General features: G+C 36.7%; 2 protein-coding genes across 5 annotated transcripts in view; one reads left to right on the forward strand and one right to left on the reverse strand.

The window, feature by feature from the left end:
* Positions 1 to 2,673: 2,673 nt before the first annotated feature.
* gra (granulito) lies at positions 2,674 to 15,610 on the forward strand. 4 transcript variants are annotated; one of them, XR_005950186.1, is made up of 7 exons: positions 2,683 to 2,848; positions 4,333 to 4,412; positions 4,815 to 4,879; positions 5,155 to 5,230; positions 5,479 to 5,585; positions 11,850 to 11,948; positions 12,186 to 15,610. XR_005950186.1 is itself a non-coding variant. In XM_041248810.1 (6 exons), exons 2-6 carry the CDS (start codon positions 4,337 to 4,339, stop codon positions 5,754 to 5,756), a joined length of 402 nt encoding a protein of 133 aa, XP_041104744.1. In that variant the 5' UTR covers positions 2,674 to 2,848; positions 4,333 to 4,336; the 3' UTR covers positions 5,757 to 6,549. The 4 variants fall into 4 exon arrangements, 3 of the variants coding, with proteins under 3 accessions (XP_041104744.1, XP_041104745.1, XP_041104746.1); XM_041248810.1 differs by lacking the exons at positions 11,850 to 11,948; positions 12,186 to 15,610 and adding an exon at positions 5,679 to 6,549 and having other exon boundaries at positions 2,674 to 2,848; XM_041248811.1 differs by having other exon boundaries at positions 11,850 to 15,610.
* Positions 15,611 to 15,835: 225 nt separating this feature from the next.
* The window catches only part of LOC121314991 (N-terminal EF-hand calcium-binding protein 1-like), a 67,351-nt gene continuing 58,338 nt past the window's right edge, over positions 15,836 to 24,848 (reverse strand). Inside the window, exons 10-13 of the mRNA XM_041248813.1 lie at positions 18,841 to 18,953; positions 17,651 to 17,728; positions 17,222 to 17,313; positions 15,836 to 16,304 (exon numbers count right to left, since the gene is read on the reverse strand). Of these exons, the coding sequence (XP_041104747.1) occupies positions 16,276 to 16,304; positions 17,222 to 17,313; positions 17,651 to 17,728; positions 18,841 to 18,953 (312 nt within the window). The 3' untranslated portion in view covers positions 15,836 to 16,275. The remainder of the gene's footprint in view (positions 16,305 to 17,221; positions 17,314 to 17,650; positions 17,729 to 18,840; positions 18,954 to 24,848) is intronic.

The following is a 24,848-nucleotide window of genomic DNA, read 5'->3' on the forward strand; positions in this document are numbered from 1 at the left end:
AAGTTAAGTGCCCTTCTCTCTAATGCCCTATACCTATGTCAAAGGAGCCATAACTGCACATTTGGTTATTATTAATACAGTAGGGTATTCACATTCACTATATGAGAACAAAAAAATCTAGCTAAACTGGTTATTATTTTTCTATTAATGTACATTGAAATGTCCAAAGATATTGATGACTTCGGTGTGACAATGTTTTCATAGAATAGCCCACCTGGTAATGGTAAAATCTGGACAATTCTCGAAGACGCTCAGAAACTAATAAACATTTTCAAGAAATGCAGTAATTAGAGCACCTCTGTTAATATGCCTGCATCAGAAAACATGACAGGCTCCTTTTATAAACACAGTCTCACACTGGTGATCTTGTTTGCCTTTCTAAAAGTTTAACATAGTAAAAGCATAGTGAAAGTGTGGTAAAGAATAGCAATATGGTAAAGCATATTAATAAACATGACAAAGCCTGACAAAACTGCAAAAATACGGTGAAAGTGACTGGTCAGTTTTTATAAGGGTATTCCTTTACGTATTTGAAAGAAACTTGATCTAGTGGTCTAAGATGAGAGAAAGTGGCAGTAGATGGCCATTAAAGAGATTTGGAGGCCTGAGAATATAAGGTCAAAGCCGGCTGGGCCCAGATGAATATTTCTGTCAAGCTGGCCAGCTGAACAAACAAATTGTCAGCTACACGTATCTGTCTCTCCCAAGAACTATATTGATAATTTGTGTAATATGAAGGTTAGCCCATGTAGGAGTGATTAAAACTCAATAGAAAATTCTGAGCGAGTTAGAAATATTTGTTCGCCTCTAAAGGATTCATTCAAATGATAGATATATAAAGTTAATTTGTATTTAGTTCTGCCCGCTACATGCAGTGCCCTTTATAGCACATATCCCTTTATAGCATATATGAATTGCCCTACTTTGTAATGATAGACATCAGTGTATTATTTAGATCTTGGCAGAGATGTGTATCTTATTAATATAACTTTGTAAGTCCTCAAGTATATGAAAATGTTACCTTATTTCTTTATCTGCTTTCTTTCTGACACAATCCTGAACACTTCAGAAGAACCTATTGTCCTCTGACTAACAGAACTCAAGGTACTGAAGTTGGTGTCTTACAATCGCAGTGTATAAATCAACAAAGGTGTACCTCATCGCTCGGACCGGTTTTATTTACAGTCTTTATTCACAACATTGTTAAATGTCAGTTATTGTAAACTACATGTATGTAAATTATACAATTAACTCCACTCTAGACTACAAGTTGCACTTAACACTGTCCAGTATAATCTGATTAATTTAAAGCTTGTATTGAACTCTGGCAAATCTAAATTGATGGTGTTTACTGGACTGGACTGGACTATGCTTTTAAAGTAGCGTGATCTAGAACATGCAATAATATAATGCACCAATGAGTGTGAACATATTACCAACAATACAATATTTTCTATTCCTTATATCAACAAGCAGCAGAGTGTTGCAGGTCAATGGTTACACTCTGGTGCACCTGATGTACTTCAAGGTTATACATGAGGCCACAGTGGTGCTTTAACATCCGAGTTTTAAAAAGTCACCAGGATGTGAAGTTTGAAACAGAATATTATACAAAATGATTCTAAACAAGAATAATACATTAATTTAGATCATTGATCTGTCATACCCATAATAATAATTGTTATTGTATTATGTTCAGCTACTGGTAATTTTAATTCATACTATATCAAATAATTGTGGCATTCCTACTCCCATTTTACCCTATCACTGTCCAAGATATACAATTAATTCAGTGGTAGTAGGGTGAGGGATTTATTTATTTATCTATTTTAATGATATACTAGCTAATTCAGCAATCTCTGTTGATTTGCAGAGGTTAACATAACCTTTTGAGGATATATGTGACACATCCTCAGTCAATCCAATTTTAGATACCCCAGAGTGTGATTTATTGTATCATACCTTGTCCTTTTAAGATGCTAGTGTGAGACACAATACTGACGAGTAGGCTATGATCTCAGAACTACGCCCAAAAGATATATATATATATATATATATATATATATATATATATATATATATATATATATACACACACACACACACACACACACACACACACACACACACACACACACACATATATATATATATATATATATATATATATATATATATATATATATATATATATATGTGTGTGTGTGTGTGTGTGTGTAACATTATTGGAAATATTTGTCAGCTACACACATCAACACTTAAACACGTAGGCAAATTTTACGAACAATAAACAAATGGGTTTTATATCACAAACAACCGGTAGTTAGCATACAAAACACCTAACATCCTACCACACCTATTAAAGTAGGCACTACCAACATATAATGGTGGAAAATCCTTGTGTGGTTAAAAAAAAAAGCATGGGCTAGAAACAATATTATCCAACCAGAAGTTAATCTCATATGACAGACTATTGTTACTCGGTAATCGATTACCCATTGGAAGAGAATAGGCAACAACTGCTGTCTGATTAAGGCACGTGATAAGTTTAGGATTTTTAACATACAATTACACATTTCAACAAGCGTCTGTACCCCTAAGGTTTCAGGACTACATAATTCAAAGAGACAGAAATGTCCCAGACAGTAAAACCTGGCAATACTTCATAAAATTGGTCAGCATCCTCCGAAACCGCATCGCAACAGTGTACGCAAGTCCGTTTCGGATTGGGCAGCAAAAAAGGAGACGTCATGTGTTTTTAGAGAGGAAGACTGCAGCGCCACAAATTTCATCCCCGGGAGAGGGTGATTTGGACAGGCAGCAGAGAAGTCCAGGAAATCTCTGTGAGGTATGGCTTATTGAAAGACATACACGTTGGTTGTTGGGTTTATTAATTTAAACAGATAATAATCAGTTACACTCCCATACGTCTTTTTGCCCGGCTTGTTGAAAGTTTCGCCGCTGTGGCACAAAACGCACTTGATTTAAAAAGAAAAAAAGCTGCAACAACAAATGTGATTTGCAAATTCAGCAAATAGTCGATGGGTTTCTTTTGGAGAAAGTCACTGAGTCATCCTGATAAAGTGCTGTAATAGTCCAAATAGCTAAAGAGAATTGAATGGGTATCGTTTCAAAACTACAGTATGAAGTAAAGCTACATGTTTCAAATTGGGTCAGTAAACACGAGCTGCTGCAAAACTAGGAGAAACACTAATTTATGCAAAGCTTGTAACGGATGGAATGGGTTGGTGTATGAACTTGTTTGTGACATACAAATAACTAACCTAAATGGTTTCGTATATTTTCTTGCATTGAAAGAGTATAATGCTATTGCCAAGTTTAAACCTTTTCAGGTTAAATCGATTTTGGAGTTTGCTAAACACTTGACGATCAGATACTAATTAAATACAACGTAGGTTGATTAACACTTTCTGGCTTAAATACATATAATTTAAGCTGATAATTTATTAATTGTTGTGAAATGTGAAAAAAAAAAAAAAAAAAAAACGAACAAATTCGTTTAATTAGTAATTCTATAGATTTTTAGGCCTGCAGCTTGCCAAAACATTCTAGGTAGGGGGCCCAGTGACGTGCATCCTGAGGTAAAGTTATGGTTTTTCGTTGGCATAGAAGTTAATTGATACATGGTGGTGTACTGTTGTTTTTATTTATTTATTTATTTATTTATTTACAAACCACATCCAAATAAAGCCTTTTTAGCTTTGGCGTTTTCGGGGGGAGAAGAAAATAAATCAAAACTCTTCGTTCAGTAAATCATATGGTAAATATGATTCCCTCTACTGTTTTTCACTAACAATAGGTGAAATACTACAAAGCGAGACATGATGTAGATCATCTTAAAAAAAAAAACCGTTATTTTTAAAGTAAAGGACTTTTATATTGTATTCACTTGAAATTTGAGATTTTAAAGAACAGAAATGGTGAGGCATTTCCATTTACTTTGGGAGCAAGCTAAACACATTTGAAGTCAGGTAAAAACTGAGGTATTCAATCCACAACGTCATACGTCAATATCACAATCAGTAAATGAAATAAAAAGGCAACCTGTCTATTTAACAAATATTTCCCACCCTTTTATATTTCCACCCCTTTTGTTTTAATAATTGAATTGCCAGTCTAGCCATTGCAGGTATTACACAGTACATTACGTATATAAACAGTTTTCACTGCAGTGAAAATGGTAAAGAGAACAGAATATAACAAAAGGTTTTGAGTTGTTAAACCAGGTTTTATTGACTAACACAATTGTGGGATACAAGATTGGTCATTTGAACTCAAAGAAAAAAAAAATAACTTAATTTTATTTAATAGAAAAATGGAAGTGTCCAAAAGGAGGATCCACAAGTCCCTTCAACCAGCAAGACCATTACGTCGCCTGAATATAGACCCTGGTGAGTCTGGTAGACTGATTACAAGGCAAGATCCCCTCACTACACTGTAATCCATGTCATGCTGACACAAACTTATCCCAGCAACTAGAATGTGAGAGACTGGTCAATGTGGTTGCATCGTCACACATCGATGGCGATCAGTTCAATTGCAGATCTTTCATGACATTTGGCTGCTGAAATGTAACATCTAGACTGCAAACAGCCCCAGTTCTGGTTGCAGTAATGCAATTATTTGCTACATAAACGTTGAATACAACAAGTGTGGGAAGAACTAAATGTGATTGATATATGTGTGCAATGTGTACACATGATGGATACAAATTTGTATGTTTTTGTGTGTGAAGCCACCCCTTTTAGCACCACAATTGGAATCTGTGACCTTGCATAATTTATTTGTTATAGAATCTACAAGAATAAATCCAGAAGTGTTAAAGTTGAAAGATTGTTCACACAGCGAAGACAGTTCGGTAAGTAAAGACAAGGTAGTTTCCAAGGATATAGTTAATTTTATATAGCCAGGGAATAACGTAAGGGTCTGGATGTGTTTTTTTTTTTTTGTTGTTGTTTGTTTTACAGCACTAGGGAATGTGAATTCATCTATTCGTTTTTATACTGGTAAAGTGGTTAAAAATATTATTTAATGCAACCCAGCTTTGTCTTCTCCCTAGCTGTGTGTGCGTGAATTCAGGGGAGGTGGAGTGGCTGTCCTATTTGTCCAGATTTTGTTTGTTTTTCTTGGCAGGTGATTGGCATCAGACTAGATTCTTTTTGCAGGCACCCAAGCCCACATATAAAGCATAATACTGACCGCAAGAAAGGTAAGCAGGATTTTTCTATTTAATTATATTTGATTAAATGCTAATGATAGATTTTTAAAAAGTCAGACTCAGGTAGCTTTTGCTATATGTCTGGGTTGATTAGAATGCAAACTGGCAAACATCTGCCCCCCCCCCCCCCCCCCCCTCCCCCCAATGGAGGAAGCACAGTCTGTCTATGAGAAGGTCTATGGTATGATTTCACACTGAAATGTGCCTTTTTAACTATTTCTTTTAATTTACCATTTCAGAAAGAATCACTTACAGCAGAGAATTCCTGATGCAGATTTCAAGATTGCCGATTGCCAAAAAGAAACCTGAATTCTTACCTGATCATCCTGTGGTGCTTGATAGGCCGGTAAGTACTATACATTTCTTAGGTACATAAGATAAACCTGTTGCAAAAAATAGCATTATGTTTGAATTTTAATAAATCCCTGTGGTTCTGCAGCAGCTATATAAAGTGCAAGTAACTCATAAACCATTAGAGTTGCCGACTTCAAATAGAAACTCCTCAGGCAAAAGGTAAACTCTTTGATTTACTTTTTTTTTACTAAGTTATTTATATGATTCATAAACTATAAACTAACTTTGATCAACTGACAATTTTATGAGTTACTGTAAAAAATAAAAAAAATTAAAAATAAAAAAAAAACATTGTATATGTCGATTTTCTAGGCATTTTTGAAGGGCCCTTAAAAGGGGGAAGCGACTAATACACAAGTGCAACGTATGAGCCGGTGTATCTAATATTAAACTATATAGCCGTGCCACAATGGGATTGCTACAGCCACGGTTATGGCTCGCACAAACTTAACTGTCAACAGCCTGATTTATTTGTTCTGGATCTACGGCATTCTGGTCATGTTTCTAGGTAGAAACGCAAAACTACTGTTTTAATTAAAATTTGTAATTTGTTGCTCTCAATACCCTTAGTCATTTTGATTGTTAAACGCAAGCTTTCAGAGTCTTGACTGACCTCCCAAAAACGTCACAGCTATACTGCTTCGCTGTTAACACAGTAGCTGTCAGTCGTTGTTGAATTTGCCGAAATCCATGTTAATCGCAATGCTGAAGAAACAGGATGTGACTGGAGATGAAACAGACAAACTTAAAATTACGAAACAAATAAGCTGATAGAGAGGAGGAAAGTGTTTATGGCCTGATATGTAAAACATTTTGTTTTGAATGGAGTACTTGAATGACTAATGCATGCTGTAACTTGTTCTATGTTTCAGTCCAGCGCACTAGTACACTTGTAAAGTATGTGTGGTTCTGATAAACAAAATGAATGTGTTTGTACCGCTGGAAATTGAATGCAATTGTACTGCACCATGTGCAACACAAATGTTTTGTTTACTGGTTATTAGATGTTGCACTGTTTCCATTTTTTTTAATGGATGCAAGCAGCACTGTTTTAATACTTTATTTTAAATTTGAATTTATACCAGACATTTGTAAAAGCCAATGCATTGGGAAGTTTTAGAAACTTTGAAAACCGGAATAGTTTCTAGCAGTTTAACTTTCTTATCGAGAAATGTTGAGGATGTATGAAAAAATCAATTGTTACAAAAAAAAAGTTTTAAGTCTCAAAAAGGGGGGAGTGACTTTTACACCTGCGACCTATACAACGATTTTTACAGTACCTCATTTGTTCTTGTAATTGAAACCAAACTCAATGAGATTCTGGTCTATATTAAACAGCTTAACTTTATTTAATACTAGTCTATGGAGACTAGGCTTTCATGTAATTTTACGTTAAAGGATCGCTGCGCAATAACCATACTGACCTGTGTTAACTGTGTATCGCTGGTGGCTTCCATTTGGCTTCTTCATTTTCAAATCTTGCGTCATCCTTCTAAGTTCTATTGTATTGCTATTGGCTAACATGACGTAAACCCATCCATTTTGAGGCTAGTTTTCTAAAGCCTCAGAATGAGCTGGGATTCTATATTTATTACATGCACTTCTATAACCTTAAATTGCCCTGTGAGTCTCTGCACATGGGTGTGTGCGAGTTTGGTGGCTGGCGGCCCTCTTGTTGAAGAAGGCAAGAACCAACCATTGGCACAGCCACGTGACAATTTTAACCCTTTGAGTAGTGAGTTCTAAAATGCACTGCTGGTCCTACAGGAGTAAAGTTTTTTTTCTGTCTTCTGCATGCTATAGATTATTACGAATACAGCATACAAACAAGCTGAAAGCTATAGTTTTGTATGTATGTAATGAATACTGACGAAATACAGACATCATTTTTACTGTAAATAAATAAAACCAATGTATTTTTTAATTTGGCCATAGGGAATGATTTTGGCTAAAAAAAATAACAGGTAGTCAATAAACAAGAAACGCTGGGATGGAACAACCACACCAACACATCCTAACAAAAAAAAAAAAAAAAGACGAGAGAGAGAGAGAGAGAGAGAGAGAGAGAGAGAGAGAGAGAGAGAGAGAGAGAGAGAGAGAGAGAGAGAGAGAGAGAGAGAGAGAGAGAGAGAGAGAGAGAGAGAGAGAGAGAGAGAGAGAGAGAGAGAGAGAGAGAGAGAGAGAGAGAGAGAAATATATCATGTCCGGGTAAACAGGTTGTGAGTGTCTAATGCTTCAGCGTTTGATACTCCTTGAAGCATGGAGCAACACACAGAGCTTGGTGTCGCCTCTTCGCTGTCACTTGATGTTGATTGTAAGTATTCTTCGCTTAAGTCTTCACTGACACACTCGCTGACGTCCGATTCAGAGGAAGAATTGTATGTGTTTGAATTTAAATAGGAATGTGAATTTAGTATTACTAATACTTCTTTCTCTGAGTGATTTTCACCTGTTTACAAACACTGTTGATAATTTTGTGGCTGGGTTTATTATTTGTAGTTCAGTCAATATCTGGCAGAGGGCACAAGAGACCAATGAAAGGTGTTACAGAAACCTAATTTTGCAATATTATATGATCAGGGGTTTTGTAAGCTCAGTAAGTTTAAAGTTGCAGAAAGTTGCACAGTAATAGTTTGCAAAACAGCAGGTGTTTGTTTGCTGTTACTGCAGCGAGAAATACACAAGATGCCCCAGTGGATACCCAGATATGCTGTATGGAAGCTGGACAACGGGATCAAATAGTCAAACTTTGATTTGGGATACTGTGGTCAGGTCAGAAATGCCATTCACAGTCTTAACAGGACTCATTGGTATCAGCAATAAAATTGGTGCCAACTTGCTCTGAGAAGGTTTGTTATTATGATTACATGTTTATTATTAGGAGTGTTATAATTCAGTTACCATATGGGAAGAGCTTGTTTGCATGTTTTTATAGCTTATGAAAAAACATATCATTTGTACACATACACTTTCAAATCTTGAATACAGTACTGTATTTTTATTTGTGACCAAGCACATCAATGTGTGCATGTTAACTGTCTGAAATAATGCCATAACATATACTGAAACGCTTCACTCTGCCACTTTTTTTTCTTTTGAGACTTGAGCCCTCTTCGTTTACTGTTTACCAGCAGTTAGTTTTTTTTATTGAACATATAGTGTATTTTATTATTATTATTATTATTATTATTATTATTATTATTTTTATGCTATTATGCCAGAAGCTTTATTTAAAAAAATGGCTCATTGTGATTGATATTTTAAAATAACCATGTCACTTATAGATTATAAAAAGGTTTTTCTTCTTGATAGCTCATCGACCATTTCCATCTACTGGAGAACAGAGTAGATTAGTAAAGTCAAAACAATGTTTTTTTTTTTTTTTTTAATTGTATAAGAAAAATGTGTGTGTATGTATACTGAGTGTACAAAATATTAGGACACCTTCCTAATATTGAGTTGCACCCCCTTTTGCCCTCAGAACAGCCTCAATTTGTCAGGGCATGGACTCTACAAGGGGTAGAAAGCGTTCCACAGGGATGCTAGCCCATGCTGACTCCAATGCTTCCCACAGTTGTGTCAAGTTGGCTGGTAGTGGAGCTCTACTCCGAATAGCTCGTTCCATCTTATCCTGCAGATGCTCAGTTGGATTGAGATCTGGTGACTGGGCAGGCCACTACAGTAAGCTGAATTCACTGCCATGTTCGTGGAACCATTCCTGGACAACCAGCCTTGTGGCATGGGGCATTATCCTGCTGAAAAAATTCATTAGCAGATTGATACACTGCTGCCATGAAGGAATGCACCTGATTGACAGTGATGTGCAGATATCCTGTGGCATTCAAACGTTGCTCCACTTTTGTCAAAGGGCCCAATATGTGCCATGAAAACACACTCCATACCATCACACCACCAGCCTGCAATGTTGACACGTGGCATGATGGATGCATGTACTCGTGGTTTTTTCCATACCCTAGTCCTACCGTCAGCGTGAAACAGCAGGAACCGGGATTCATCAGACCAGGTAATATTTTTCCAATCCTCCAGTTTTGTCGTTCCTTGTGTTTTGCTGGAAGACTTGGAACTCTGTTAGGTCGTCGGTTGCCATACCCCATTCGTGTCAAGGTGCGACGAATTGTACATTCTTTTATGGGTCTTTTGGCACCAGTGTTGTACTGGACTGTCAGTTGACTAACTGTAGCCTGTCTGTTGCTCTGCACAATTCATGTCGGCCTCCTTTGGCCTCTTTCATCAATGAGCCATTTTTGACCACTGGCCTGCCATTGGCTGGATGTCCTTTGGGTGGTGGACCATCTGAGGTAGTGCTCCCCAGTGCTTTCTTCCACAGCAATGTGTAAGAATCTAAAACATGCTATATTAAAAACTGGAGCAATACATCAATAGCTGCCATCTTTCAATATGCCTTGCAGGATATTGTAAACATCTGTTTCACACAGCTATATAAACAAGCCGAGTGCACTTGCAAACTGCATTGTGACACAAACAGACTCGGTTCTGAAAACATCTGAAAGGGGGAAGAAAAAACTTTAGCTTGCATTCATATTCTTTCATGATGGTTTTCAATTTCTTTGTTTATTAATGTGTACGGTACCAGAGAGAGCCCGCATCTCAAATAAAAAAAAAGTGGCTAAGCAAAGCCTTTCAATATGCTGTTGTAGTTATTTCAGCCATTTAACAATCACATACTGGCATGCTTGTCAGAAAAGGAAAATACAGTATTCAAGATTTGAAAATGTATGTGAACAAGTGAACTCGGAACCGAGCTACTACCATGGTAACAGCAACGCTAAAAGGTTAACAGATTTATACTAATCATAACAGTAAACACTGTTCAGACAGTCATAATACAAAATAATTGTTCTCAGATCTGTTGCTTGTAGCCTCTAGTCAGCACCAGTCTTACTGCTGATACGAACGAGTCCAGTAAAGACTGTGAATAGCATTTCTGACCTGAACACATTGTATCCCAAATCAAAACATTAAACAATTAAATCCCGTTGTCCAGCTTCTATGTGGCGTACCTGGGTATCCATCTGTGCTTTTTTTTTTTTTTTTTTTTTTTCCTCGCTGCAGTAACAGCAGCAGACAAACACCTGCTATCTTGTGAACTATTGCTGTGAGGCTGAATATGAGGGCAATTACATGTTGAATTCCCTACAAAAAAGCTGCTGTTTTACCAGCAAGTTTGGGTAACTGACATTTGATTCACTGTCATCATGAAGCCAAATTAAGTCTTTCTTCCACTCCACTATATTTTCGTCTTTTTGTTATTTTTAAAATTCTGTTTCTTTATCATTATTGATTTAAATATTTTACTTTTGGCTTATTGGTGCAGTTAGGTGCTTTAGTTGTAAAAAAAAAAAAAAACTCAATTGCCTTGTGGAGGTAACAAGTATTGCCAGCTGCACTTCAGTACGTAGCCTCAGGTGCTGACTGTACAACAAATGCAACGTGCGGCAGGAAAGTTCGGACAAGTTCAGTTACACCATTATCGGGGGTGCGGGGGGTGGGTATGTTTTTAAAAACTGGTTTGTAAATTCGTTTTTTTTCCCATTTTCCTGCGTTCGTAAAACAGCAGCCATGTGGACTATACTAGATACATTATACAGTTCAAAAATGTTACCGGCCCAATTGGGGCTGTGGTGCTTCATAACTACCTGCCAAACTGCGCTCTCTACCAGCCCCATTCCGCCGGGCCATGGTTAATGTCGAAACCTGGTAACAATAGTCTTCCTGAGGTGCATGTAATTGTCCGCTATGAGCGGAGTGCAGTACATATTTAATATTTAATTGAGTCAGTCAAAGTAATGAGAGGCAAGGTTGGATAGTAAATATGACTTTATATACTGTAAAGCCATAAATATTTGCAAGCCTTTGTATGATGCGTTTTTCGGTGTATTGGGTGGGGGGGAGGTAAACCTTTTTAGGATGAATATCTCGTGCTGTACATATAATGAAGAAATATAGTACTACCAGTGCAACAGATCACCAACATTTCTGGAGCAAAACAGGTTTTATCGGTGTGATTCGGCATATATATTTTGGTCGCAAATATTTATGGCTTTACAGTATTTGGTTTAAATATAGTTGATAGAGCATAAGTATATAACTAAACAACAATTTTTTTGAAGTTCATACCACAAGTTTTTAATTTATTTTGCAGTATGTTTTGTAATTCATTTTCTGTTAATTCACAGAATCGCAGTTTTTTTCATTGTCATTTTATCTTGTTTAGGAGTGGAGGTGGAGGGCGTTCCTTTGAAAAGGGGCAGGACTGACAGTGATGTGAACCAATCACATGAGACGAAAGACTATTGCCCAGTGGTATAAGGATGTGAGGGCAATAGTTCAATCTATATTAACCAATCGCAGGACAGAATTTCCAAGCACTGACTCGTATATTAATTTTTTTTTTTTTTTTTTGTGGAATTGAATAATTGCATACCCTATAAATGAAAGTCAATTTAGATGGGTACTTTGTGGTTTTTGATTCCATCAGGAACCTCGCTGTTAAGCCCACCAATAGATGTTGTGTTTTGGGCTAAACCTCTGGATCCTTTTTAACTTTCAGTGAGATGAAAATTAGAGATGGAAGACCTATGGACATCTCTGCTGGAGGTTCCTGTTGTCCATGAATGGATCATCTGTTGCCTTACTGGAAAAACTGAAAACAACACAGAAGACTTGATGGACCCAAACCATTTTCTTGTAATGTTGACAGACAAACAGCTGGTTTCATAGACTCCCTGTTTAACTATAATATTTGACTTGCTTACCCAAGATAAGGCAAGCAGACACATGACTAATATAATTGTATTGGTCAGGAAAATGCTCAATGTTATCCAATAGCTTTATAGTAAATTGCCTTTACGTACAATTTAACAGGTTAGGAACTGTTTAAAATGACTTTGAAAAGTTCATTTTAATATTATAAAGCTTGGGCAACAGTTGAGCAAAATAGGAAAGGAAACAGTGTAATTAAATAAAAGGAAGGCAGGGCTGGGTTCAAGCTTATACACGAATGGCACTTTGAAAGCTAGAACTCCCCTACAAAACAAAGTTAATTTATTGAAAGCTGTTTAATAGACCAGTTTAAGCTGCAGATGCAGGTGGTGGTTTCACTCCAAACTGCATATGCTTTGTATTGTAGTTACTCATTTGGGGCTGGGGACTGTGTTCCTTATTTACTGGTCCATATCTTTAAAAATGTTCTTTGGCCATTTCTGGGGTCATTTCAGAGTTGAGATTTAAGTTAAGAAAATACTTTTTCTACCTAGGTAAACTTGTTTAAATTGCTTCCAACAGTTACCTATTTTATGTTTTTATTCATTTAGCCCCATTTATATTTGTCCACTTTTAGAACACAAGGGGCAAGTGTTAGTATCAGTTCTTAGAGTGCACTAAAACATGTTGGATGCGGTACTGTTCACTTCACCTCAAAAGTTACACCACAAAAAAAAAAAAAAATAAATGCTAGAATAAACACAGCTGTATTGCATTTTAATCCATCTGTTTTAAATGCAAGTATGGCTGATTACCCCAGATGGTTACAGACCAGGTGTATCAAATCTGTTGCTGACCAATCAAAATACTGGTCATGAGACACACACATTCCTTTTAAGAGTGGTTCTGGTGCAGTATGCCCAGTAATTCTAGTGGGAAGCAAAAACTAGAAAGGATAGTTATTTGCAAAGTGGGTAATATGCTTCAGGTTTAATATTGCTAATGTAAACTGGTGCACTGACTGATCAAAGTTAATTGGGGTTTATGCATTTGGATACTGTGTTTGTACCTTTGTGGAATGCCTGTATTGTAGTTGCAGTACACTTGCTGGCTTGCGCCTCCTGACGTGAAATAATAAAAAAAAAAAAAACATTGTATGCCAAGTCAAATACTCATTAGACAAAACGAGTCTAATATGCCTTTCAGCTTGGTGCATGACTGTATGTCGTCATGATGATACATAGAGAAGACGCCACAACTATAATAAAGTAGTTTGACTTGCTTACAGTATGGATGTCTGTTTGTCTTATTTTTTTATATATATTTCTTTATTTTGTTCTCTGACAATAAACTATCAGATATAGTTAAAGGTGTCTATTTTGTACTTGTGAATTAACCCTAACCCTAACATGTAACAGGCTTATGAAAAGCAAAACAAAAACTTGAACCTTGGTGGGGGCGGGGGCAATTCCAAAAAATGTAGGTGGTCCATGACAGGTGTATATATACATGAGAGGGGCATCACTACTCGCCCATTGTTGCTCTCATACTGCCAGTGATGGTGGTCAGTGCCATGAACTGTCGTGGCGATTGTTGTACTACTTAGAGGCACATCCATAAAAGAAGCATTTAACTTTATTTCCTAAAAATGCATGTTGCTGAAATAAGATAAATGAAATAAACCTAAATAACACATTGGCACAGGAATTCAAGGTTATTTTAATTCACATTTTTACTTGAGCCATGTTGCTTTAAATGACTTATACGAGAATTGGCACCATGTTTCATATACACACAGTATATGCTACAATCTTAAACCTTGAGGCAACATGTCAATGTATAGGTTTATGTCTGTCAATTGTAGAACAGTTGTTTAAAAAAACAACTATAAGGGACACATGTACAAACCAGTCTCCACCAGGGGCCAGCAAAGGGTGTAAGGACAAAATGTACAACTATACTGCTGTCACTTCTTTCCATGAAGAAGTTGGCTCAGCTTACTTGTTTTTGTAACAATATTTAAGTTGTTAATTATGGAATCTAATGTGCGTTGTCTTATTCTATTCTAGCCGCAGGATATATTCATACAGTACCTTGGTGATAATACTGTTGGTCAGCTGGCTTTTAAAAGAATTTTCTTTTTGTACTTGTCTTCATTAATGAACCCTGTGCCAAATGAGAGAGTCATAATGCAACATAACAGCAATATTATTAACCACCATCTTTATTACATGCTATTGGGGTGATAATTGTGTGTGTGAGCTTGCAGGGCACATTCTGTTTTCATACATGTTCTTGTTTTGGATTTATTTATTTTTTTTCTATAAAAGATACACTGGCAGAAAAGAGAATAACCAAAAAGGTATTTCTAGGAAGAAATTATGCAATTATGTAGACTAGTCTCTTAGTTTAAACTGAAACAAAAACTGCTTTTAACCCTAATGTGCAGAACTAAAAGGTATTCTCATAAGCCAATTTTATTTATGAAGAAAAGTGCTAAATATACACATTCTGTTTTTTTGTGTTCACTTGTGTGGATGTATGCGTGTTAGTTTCTATAGCATGATAGATTTATCTGAAAATATGTATATAGTAACAGAGGGTTCCCCCATAACAAATGTATATTTGCTAAAATATAGAATGAAGAAATTAAAATCGCCAGCACAGTTAACTACAGTATGGTAATCTTAATGATGCTGGTCTGCCTGTCTATTTAGCAACTTATTCACAGTATGTTCATATAATCTTTAATCAATGCCTCTTGTTTAAAACTTTATTAAAACACACAACTATATGCCATAGATATAAATGCTGTTTCTTAAAATCATTTATCCATATACAGTACCATGAAAAACTATTTGCCCTGTCTGATTGTCTGATAACTTTCACACCTGAAGATTGCACATTTGATTATCTTGCACACCAAACAAATGAAAGAGGCACCAAACTTTGGTGTCATTTTTTTCTCTTAGACTCCCACTATATATTACGACAACCCACAAAAAGATCTGACTAAATTCAATGTGCAAAAATGCAGAAACTCAGACGGGGCAAATACTTTTTCACGGTACTGTGCATATATTTGCATGGGTTTACAGTTAAGGAGATTTTTACAACAAGGCTAGTCTTTCTTTTTACACAGTTCAATTTTTCAGTTCTTCCCTGTTTCATGCTGGTGCATACTATAGGTCTGTGAGCATAATCATTCACGAGCTGACAGTGCTGTGATTTGCTATGTTAGGCAAACACTCTATATGCACCTAGTGTACAGCACTGAATTTGTCTTGTAAAATGTGCAGATTGTTTGCAATGTACTGTATGTTGCTGAATACTGGTTTCTAAATATCTGTTCTTTCATGTATTTTTTCTTTGTATCTAATTAACTTAAGTAAATCATACATTTACATATCAGTTTATAGTGTGTAAATGCATATAACTTGTCAAACCCAGTTAAGCCTATTGCCATTACTAGTGAAATGGACATACTTGCAACACGAGAAGAACCAAGGTTTACCATAAGTTTATTATGGATAGATGTGTTCAACAAATAATTATCCCCAAAAAATTGTTGGATGAAATAATCTTTTCAGACATTGTTTTAGACAAAATATTTAATTACGTTACATCACATGGCCAGTTTAGTACATTATTGTTATACAGAACACTACAGGTATTAACACGGTACTAAAGAACATACTGTGCACATTACATAGTCATATAACATGGGGGTAAATGGGTTAACACATTTTCACTAACACACCATTGGTTTTGTTTCAATACACAACATCCATAAAACAAGATAATGCTGTACAATGAACACTGATACAATTACAGTAGCAGGAGGCTGGTTCTCACAGACGGAAATTACTACTATGACTGCTTCCTACTTCTAGAAGTTTACTGCACATGTTCTCTGTGTTTGCACAAGTTTGTATCTCTTAGTTGTTGTTTAGGACCCACCATGAAGCTGGAATAGAAAAATAACTAGAATCAGTCTAACAAACTATACTAGGGTGATGAGGGATGTCTTATGTATGGTAAACAGGAAGAGTAAGACATAAAAAAGAAAAACAGCTGGAGATGGAGATACATGATCTGGCTCAGCGCTGCAACCCCCAAACTAACTTGAGAGAAACGAAGAAGAGCACTTGCATCCTCCGAAACAGAGTGCTGTCAGCTTTTTTTTTGCTCTGCCACGGCACTGTGAAGCCATATTCAGAACTTAGTGTCGGAGGACCATGCAGTTCTAAATTATGTACAGGCTGGCCCGCAGGTGCCTGGCCAGCCACAGGGGTTGTGGTGTGTGGTGAGCTAAGGACTATCCAGCTGACCTAACAACTACCCCACACGGGCAAGACTTTACCAATTGTGTGCCACCCCCTGGGTTCTCCTGTCCATGGTCATCAGTGGCATAGCTTGGATTTGAACCGCCAATCTCCAAGCTATAGAGCGTATCCTGCACTCTGAGCAGAGTGCATTTACCTGATGTGCCACTTGGGAGCCCTCAATCTCTATTTTCTTGATACTGTTATGATTGCCATTTAATAGGGAAAAAACATAATTCCCCTGGGGTCATGCATCTGAAAAACATTGAATTACAAACTTGAAAGATAATAAAAGCCATGGTTTTCGGTGCTGATTTCTGGTTGTTTTGAATTCCTTTGCAACAATTACTGTACTAGAGGCAACATCAAAATTAGCTAAAAAGTTTTTTTTTTTTTTTTTTTTTTTTCAAAAAATGACTTCCTTTTGTATAATAATAAATTAGTATGCAGTTTACATCAGTACAGGCTGACTGAGCCCAGGAGGCTGTTTTATATTAGCACTGTAATATCCACAAACAAATTACGATGTTTTTTTTCGTTTAAAACATTGTATACTTGCCTGGGACAAGCATCGTTGTCATAATCTCAGGGGTCTCCAAGAAATCCACATTACTGCGCTGGAAGGTCTTGCTGTAGTTAGTTTGAAGGTGGCTGCATAGTGATACAAAAATAGAGTGGTTAAAATCAACTACAAAACTAATGGTAAGAATATGATACCATTCCTCTGCTGTCATTTAAAAACTATCTCAATTCAACACATTGAAAATAACCTTGTCTCTAACCCCACCCAATCCCATCAATCACATGCTTCCACCCAGCCAATGATTTTTAGTGTTTATGTTACTGTAGTAACACCTGTAGGCATGATAGAATGATGACAGCATTGGACATTGATCAGATCATTTTACTTGTAAACTTCTGTGCAGACATAATTTTACATGTAGACGTTGTATATGCTTTGAGATACAGAAAACTAAAACCTACTTACTTTTTCCAGACATTGCTGTGCTCCCAGAATTCATAAAGTATAAAACGGGATTCATTCGATAGCTTCTGTACAGCAATGCTGTTAATGGCAAAAGAACATGGTTGAAATGCACTTGAAGTTTTAAAAAAAAAATACGAAATGCTTAACAACCTATACAGTATATGAAAGCACACATCTAAGTGTTCATATTTAACAAGCAAAGCATGGACATATTACGGCTGCACATTAAAATAAAAATGTAATCTTAGAAACTCTTGGTACTCACTTATTTTTTCAGTCCATCATAGGACATTTTTCCAAATGTGTGCTTATTGAATTAAGCAGGGACAAGCGCAGGTGTTTAATTAAATAATGAAGTCCCTGATTGGAACAAGGCCCTACTTTAGAATGTACTGAAACAGCCACTGCTCCAATCATAATTGAAAATCCAAAGTCTGGTCTCATTGAAGTCTTAATATAGAGTGCAGTATGTGCAAACACAAAACACTGCAGCATCTTATGTCTCAGAGGTGTGTTTTGCACACAGGGATCACTTACTGAGGTTAGAGTGAGTCAGAGATACTTCAAACAAAACCACGGAGAAGCAAAAATAATAAGTTACTCGGGTCTTGTAAGATACTGACTCATGACCAACTGATGCTTTCATACTCTCTCTGCTTTGAGCCATTTCCTTGTCCTTCTTGTACCTTCATCTGTAAATAATAGCATTTCAAATGATTTACCTTTTGTTACATTAATTTTTAAACTACTGTTTACTACTTTACTGTTCATAGTGGGTTAGAAGATTGATTATTTGTATGTGTTTTGGAAGGCGCATCCATAAATGTTTATATGTATTTTACAGAACACTGATTATAAAAAACATATGCCTCTACGCACAGGAGCTCTACTGCGGATGATTGGCGAGCTACGAGCACGGTTAAGAGAAAAAGAGTCCCTGATGATTCTGCCTTCCTAACCCCCATGAACGGCACAGCCAAAGCAACGCTCCCTGTGAAATCCCCGGTGAAGATCAGGCACTCTTCACAGCTACGACTTCCCTGGCTATGACTCCCCTTCACACCACTTGTTCACGTCTTTACCTGGTGTGTAGCTCAGCTTCTATTTATATGTTTTAAGTAGGTATTAAACTATTGTAATGAAAACTAATGAGAAGCTAGTCAGCCAAGCTACACTACTGTGATACTTACTGCAAGCACCCTGTCTGTGAGGTAGCAGACTCGATATATTGTCTCAGGGCCAGCCGGAACTCCTCCAGCTCCTCCTCAAGCACACTTAACTGCCGCTGCACTATCAGGATGTGCTGTGGAGGAGATTAAAGGGGAGCTAATGAGCTTTTCAATTGTTTTTAGTAATTTTTACTGCATTTAACAGGGATTTGTTACATGTGTGGGTCATCACTGAACAATACAGAGACAGACATGCTCCACAGAGGTGCGCAGATTTAATTAACACAAGTGCTGACACTAGGGTACCAGCAATAGTAGCCCTAATGTCACATTTAATAAAGGAAACAAAACAAAGCTAAAAAAATAAAAGTCTGCCACACAAGAAGAGCGCTAGTCTCAATAAAAGAGACGTCCCGCTCCAGGAACCTACTACACTACAAAAACCCTCACCATACACCGTTTGGGATCAGCCTCCCCTGAACTAACCTGCTTCTATCCCGGCATGCTCACAGCAGCTCCTGCCTCTTCAAATGGCCTTGGCTGGCCAATGTCTTCACGAGCAACGTCTTGCAGTTATCAACACAGCAAGCTTTCACTCAGCACCAGTCTGTATGGCTATGACTATGCAGTAGCTTTGAGCTGTGGCACAGATGCTTTTTTTTTTTTTCTACAATAATCTACTGCCCATATTTGTTTTAACTTTTTTTTTTAATAATCGGCTCAGCGCCATGCAAGCCTAACTGCTCAATTGGTTGCCCAGCAACGTGTCTCCTGTTCCGCGTCCCAGCTGCACACATTTGCGCAGGAACCAGCTCTCCCTGTCACACTGCATATAAAACAGTACCTAGATCTCAGTCATATTTTCTGTTTCATCTTGTGAGTTGTGATTTGGTGTTGCAAATATGCGCAGCAAATGAAAGCATAATCTATTTACTGAAAAAATAACAGCTGTTAGTAATGGTTCATTTAACTTTACTGCAAACACACTGTAAAGTCCACATATGCAAATGCATGGGATGCTTAATTTAAACTCACAGCTTGGCACTTTCACATATTGTTCTCATACAAAGTTTTGTGTGGCTGCTGTTTTCTCATTGTATAAGCTGTTAACAAAAGTACTGTAATGCATTTTTTTTTCAGACTTTTTTCTTTACATGTGATTGATCCAGATAGAGCCTCCTACACTTTCTGCAGCCTTCATAATTTATATCACCCAGGGAGAAATAAGTACCTTTTTTTGTTGTGTTCACTGAAACTTCTGAAAAACGAACACGTTTTTCCTGCCATCCGTCAAGCAAATAAAACAGCTCTACCCTGAACCCTTGCAGCAATAGCAAAACAAAGGATTGAGGCTATATACTGCCATGGCACTTCAAAGGATTACCCATGTGTATTGGTGCATACCAATAGAATAATACTGGCATTCAAAATACAATTAATACAGAGTGAATGCTCACCATACTTTTTTGCAAATTTGAGTAAAGATGAAATTCAGTTAAAAGCCTTTTTGGGTAATTCACGTGGTTTCTTAATAGCTCAAGGTTCTTCAGATTAGACGCAATTATCCAAAATGAAAGTTAATGCACCTCTTCTACACAGATCCTGTACAACCACCAGCAAAATAAACAAATCAAATAAACTACCCTCTGCCGTTTTCATCTCCACAGAGATGCATTCAATTGAAAGACACTCTTCAAAACTGACATACTTTTGAGAATCAAAATAAGAAAATGCAGTACACAGGTGTTAGAACAGCCTAATGGGAACAGTGTACACTTGCAGTGTCATTTTGCTGTATCTGCCGTTGAGCCCTACAGTGGAACACTGTTGCACCAGGGTGCTAATTAGATTTTCAAGGGAATTGTTTTCTACAATAATCTACTGCCCATATTTGTTTTAACTTTTTTAAAATACTAAAACTAATAATAATAATAATAATAATAATAATAATAATAATAATAATAATAATAATAATAATAATAGAAACAGTATTGATTAAATATTTATATTTACCAACTCTCATCTTAGTTATTATGTCTTCTCGTCAGTTTTACTTGTAGAAAGTGGTACTAGTGTTGATTAATCATATCATTATATAGTATTTCAATTGCATTTCCTTACATGCTCTTTTCTGAAAATCTGACACTATGCATTGCACATCTTAAGGAAACACTGCACATGTTCTCTTTTCCACCAGATGCCACTGTTTCTTCACTTTTCTTTGTTTTGAAATTAATTTTAGCCACCTGGCTCATTAAAACAAATTCCAACTGAGAATTCACCCTTTGTGTATTTAAAAAGCACACCTTGTTCTATAACAGAATGGCTTTATTTCCGGAACTGCTGCATACAGTACATGCAGACACTATGGTTGTTAGGTTTCAAGTTTCAATATAAGGTTTTTATAAAGTGTTTATTGGAGTAGTCTGTAGAGTGGCTTTGGAGCAGCTTCAAAAACCTAGGACAGAGTGTTGTGTTATAGGTAATGTCACTCCTTTCAGTTCCCCAATATTTAAAACAGTACTAAAGTAAAAAAAAAAATTATTCCCCCTTCAGGTACAGGGCAACAGTACCATTTTGCATAAATATGGTTCCTGTGTAATGTTCTGTGCTACAATGCGCAATGTACCTCTCATTTTGCAAGTCTAGGCTAAAACATGAATATTTAAACTGTTGTTTGACTAGATATTGCCAGATGACAGACATTGCATATTTTATTGACTAAGAGACCAATTGAAAATTCGTAAGATGACAATCCACTATTACAATGACTGAATTCCCTAAAACATACTCTCAAATTAGATTTCTGATATTATAATGCAGCTCTAAACTATAGTACTGACATTTCTGTTGGCACAGTGTCTCAATCAAGGTCTGTCTACAAGTCATGGGAGTTGGGGGATCTGACTTGGCTCTGTGGAAGCCTTCATCTTCAGCTATGTATCATGACACCTTGTGACACACTTCTGTACACCTCTTTCCTTTTCCTTGTCAGAGCCATTAATAACTGTTCACAACATTCAACAAATGGAACTAAAGTGCTAAGCTATTGGTTATTCCTTTAATAAATGTACATTGGGATACCGCAGTATGTGTCAACAGCAAGGATTTTGTACAGTATTTCTTGTCAGAATAAACATTGCTATGTTGTTATGTGATGCCTAGGATGATTCCTACCCAGTACAAGACCTACCCATTGCCATTGAACATCTTCAATGTCCAGATTAGACACGACCTTGATTTAATATCTCCCCAAAGGACAGAACGTCCTACACCACAGCTCGAATTTGAAACTGCAACACTGGTAAAGCTCTGGAGGGAAAAGTGCCCCCTGTTGAGCTAACAAATACTATTTCCTGTGACTGCAAAGCTAAATAAGACCGCATCACCAAACATACATAATTAATATTAATAGTGATAATATTATTAAAGGAGTACAGGATTTAAACATTCCTGTTCCAGTTCAACAAATAATAATAATAATAATAATAATAATATATTTCTTCACCAGTCTTTAAAGTTTGGTGTAAACATCACTGCATGAAAAAAACAGAATGATGACTTCTAAGGTGAGGATATTTTTGTCAGTGCACAATCTGAAGAGCACAGTTTCAGGCTGCTAAGCCCCTGTTACTGATGAGTGTTAGAAGTAAACAGAAAATGATGGTTTTCTCCCCTGGAGACACCAGTGACCTCTGTGGAAGCACTTCACTGCTACCTGTGCCTGCAAAATCTAACTCAACGAGACTTAAAAACATGATCCGGCTTTTTCATGATCTTCTTTGGCAGTCACATTTTATTTAACCCATCGACACAAACTTAAAAAAATCAGTTTTTGAAGTAAAATCTTTGGGAATAAGACCTGATAACTCTAAAAATAGGGCTCCCTGTTATATAACTATAGGACAAGGTATAGTTACATTGTATAGTGAAACCTGCTCTTAAATGGTTTGGAACTACAATAAAAACAGCTTTAAAAGGTAAGGTAACTTTCAATAGCTAACAGCACAGAGTACAGTAGTACAACCTGATCAAAGAGCTTCTTAGTCAAAAGTTACCTTTTTCTTCCTTTTAAAAAAGGGAATAAGGTTTGCCTGGCAAATATTGTAAAAGTCTGTCCAAAAGCAGCCATTTTCAGAACTGGTGAAATCTTGAACTGGAGAAAAATGTCACTGTGGCAGGCTGGCGAGTGGATAGAGGCCCAGAGACAGACTGCAGTTCAAAAATAACAATTTTATTATAAATAAACAAAAATAAAGTGCACAAGGGCAAAATAACAGATACTCAAACATAAATAAAGCAAAAACAAAACTCACAAAAATAAAGTTTCCAGGCTGGGCAATGCCTTCACTGGATTTAGAAAATTCAAAAACCACAAAACAAACACCAACCTGCTTCCTCAGCTCCCTTCCCCAAATGAGAAGCAGAGGCCTCCTTTTATATCAGGTGGCTGGGCGCTGATTGATCGTTAATCAACCTAATCAACTAATCAACCCCAGCCACCTGAACATAATAAACCCAGGCAGGTAGGGGAAGTTAACCCCATCCCTGCCAATTTAAAGGGCAGAGCTTTGCTCTGCCACAGTCACATATAATTGAAAACAGATTTGCAAAAAAAAAAAGTTAGCTTATGTCCATACAACTTTTAATCATTAGGTCAACCTTAACCATTAAAGATGTGCTTAAATTACGTACAGTAAAGTTAAATAGACATGTACAGTACAAGTTATATAGAATAACTTTTAAGATCAGCTTCTTTTACCCAGAGGATAAAGATCCTGAGTCTGACCTGTCGCTTTGGGTGACCTGATAGAAGTGATATTACACTCTGTGTGTTTTAAAGCACTTTGCAAGCAAAATCACATCACCTAGAAAAGAAAATCACTATTGGTTAAGCTTGTATTATCTTTCAGGCAAAGGACTGGTGGCTGCTTAGCAGGGCCCTTAGGATAAATGTCAGTGCTAATTTAAGTTGTATATTCCCAGGCTCCTTTCATGAAACATCAATACACACATATTAGTTGAATAAGGCTGGAATATATCTGCATATCACAAATACAACTGACCGGTTTAAAATGCCCTTTTTATGAGCTAATTAGATTGCCAGTCAAAAACTGTAAACAGATTAATCTGTTAAGACATAAGTCAAAAATTGTTAAAATAGTAAGACAACACATTAACATTGATATGTAAAAGGGAGATCTACTGCAATGCTGGTGGCCTTAAGGTCTGTTCTGTTTTTGGACATTTTCAGTAATAAGCACTTAATATCCAAACCTTTCTCTTCGTGTTCTCTTTGTGTTTCATTTATTCTTGTATGAGGTTATGTAAAATGCATACTGCCTCTTGACTCACAAAAAAAAAAAAAAGTGCAGCTTTCACACCTAATCCTCACAGGGGCAAACATTGAACTCCTAAAACCGATGTTGGCATTCAGTGGCATGCTTGTTTAGTGGAGTTGTAGAATTGAGTTAATCGATTTACATTACCTGCCGCAGGTCCTTATGAATAAATGGGGTCAGAAGCGGCTACACTCGTTACACACAGCTCCTCCTGTCCAATGAGACTTTCACTCGCTCAGTGAAGGGGAACAGAGTTGGTAACAAAGGTTTTTTTTATTGAATCTAACTTCAAACCTCTTCTGGACAGAAATCAATCAACCCAAACATGCTGCCAAAAGAATCAACCTCCACGATCTGACTCCTTGAGATTGCAGACCCTATCAGATACCTGAACCTTCATTTTCTACATACGTACTAGGAGAAAATAAAGACAGATGGCACAGAAGCATTGCTTTTACACAGTGTCCTGAGGAAGGATAAGGGTGACTAAGAAATGCATACTGAAAGTATTGCTTACTGTAGTGTTAACTACAGCTTTAAAATCCATCTATTGTTTCCTTTTTTGCACTATTGAGTGCAGAGCTATAACATTAACAATTTCAACTGCTGCTTCCTGATACCTGATCACTTCCTGGGAAGGAAGACAAAATGCAGAAGCAGCAGCAATTAAATTAAAAAAAAAAATAA

The sequence above is a fragment of the Polyodon spathula genome, chromosome 4, assembly GCF_017654505.1.
Source record: "Polyodon spathula isolate WHYD16114869_AA chromosome 4, ASM1765450v1, whole genome shotgun sequence".
Classification (NCBI taxonomy): Eukaryota; Metazoa; Chordata; class Actinopteri; order Acipenseriformes; family Polyodontidae; genus Polyodon; species Polyodon spathula.

Coding starts and splice junctions, on each gene's coding strand:
- gra (XM_041248810.1), top strand. CDS start 4,337: ATGGAAGTGTCCAAAAGGAGGATCCACAAGTCCCTTCAACCAGCAAGA. Junction 4,413..4,814: donor TCGCCTGAATATAGACCCTG/GTGAGTCTGGTA, acceptor TATTTGTTATAG/AATCTACAAGAATAAATCCA. Junction 5,231..5,478: donor TAATACTGACCGCAAGAAAG/GTAAGCAGGATT, acceptor TTACCATTTCAG/AAAGAATCACTTACAGCAGA.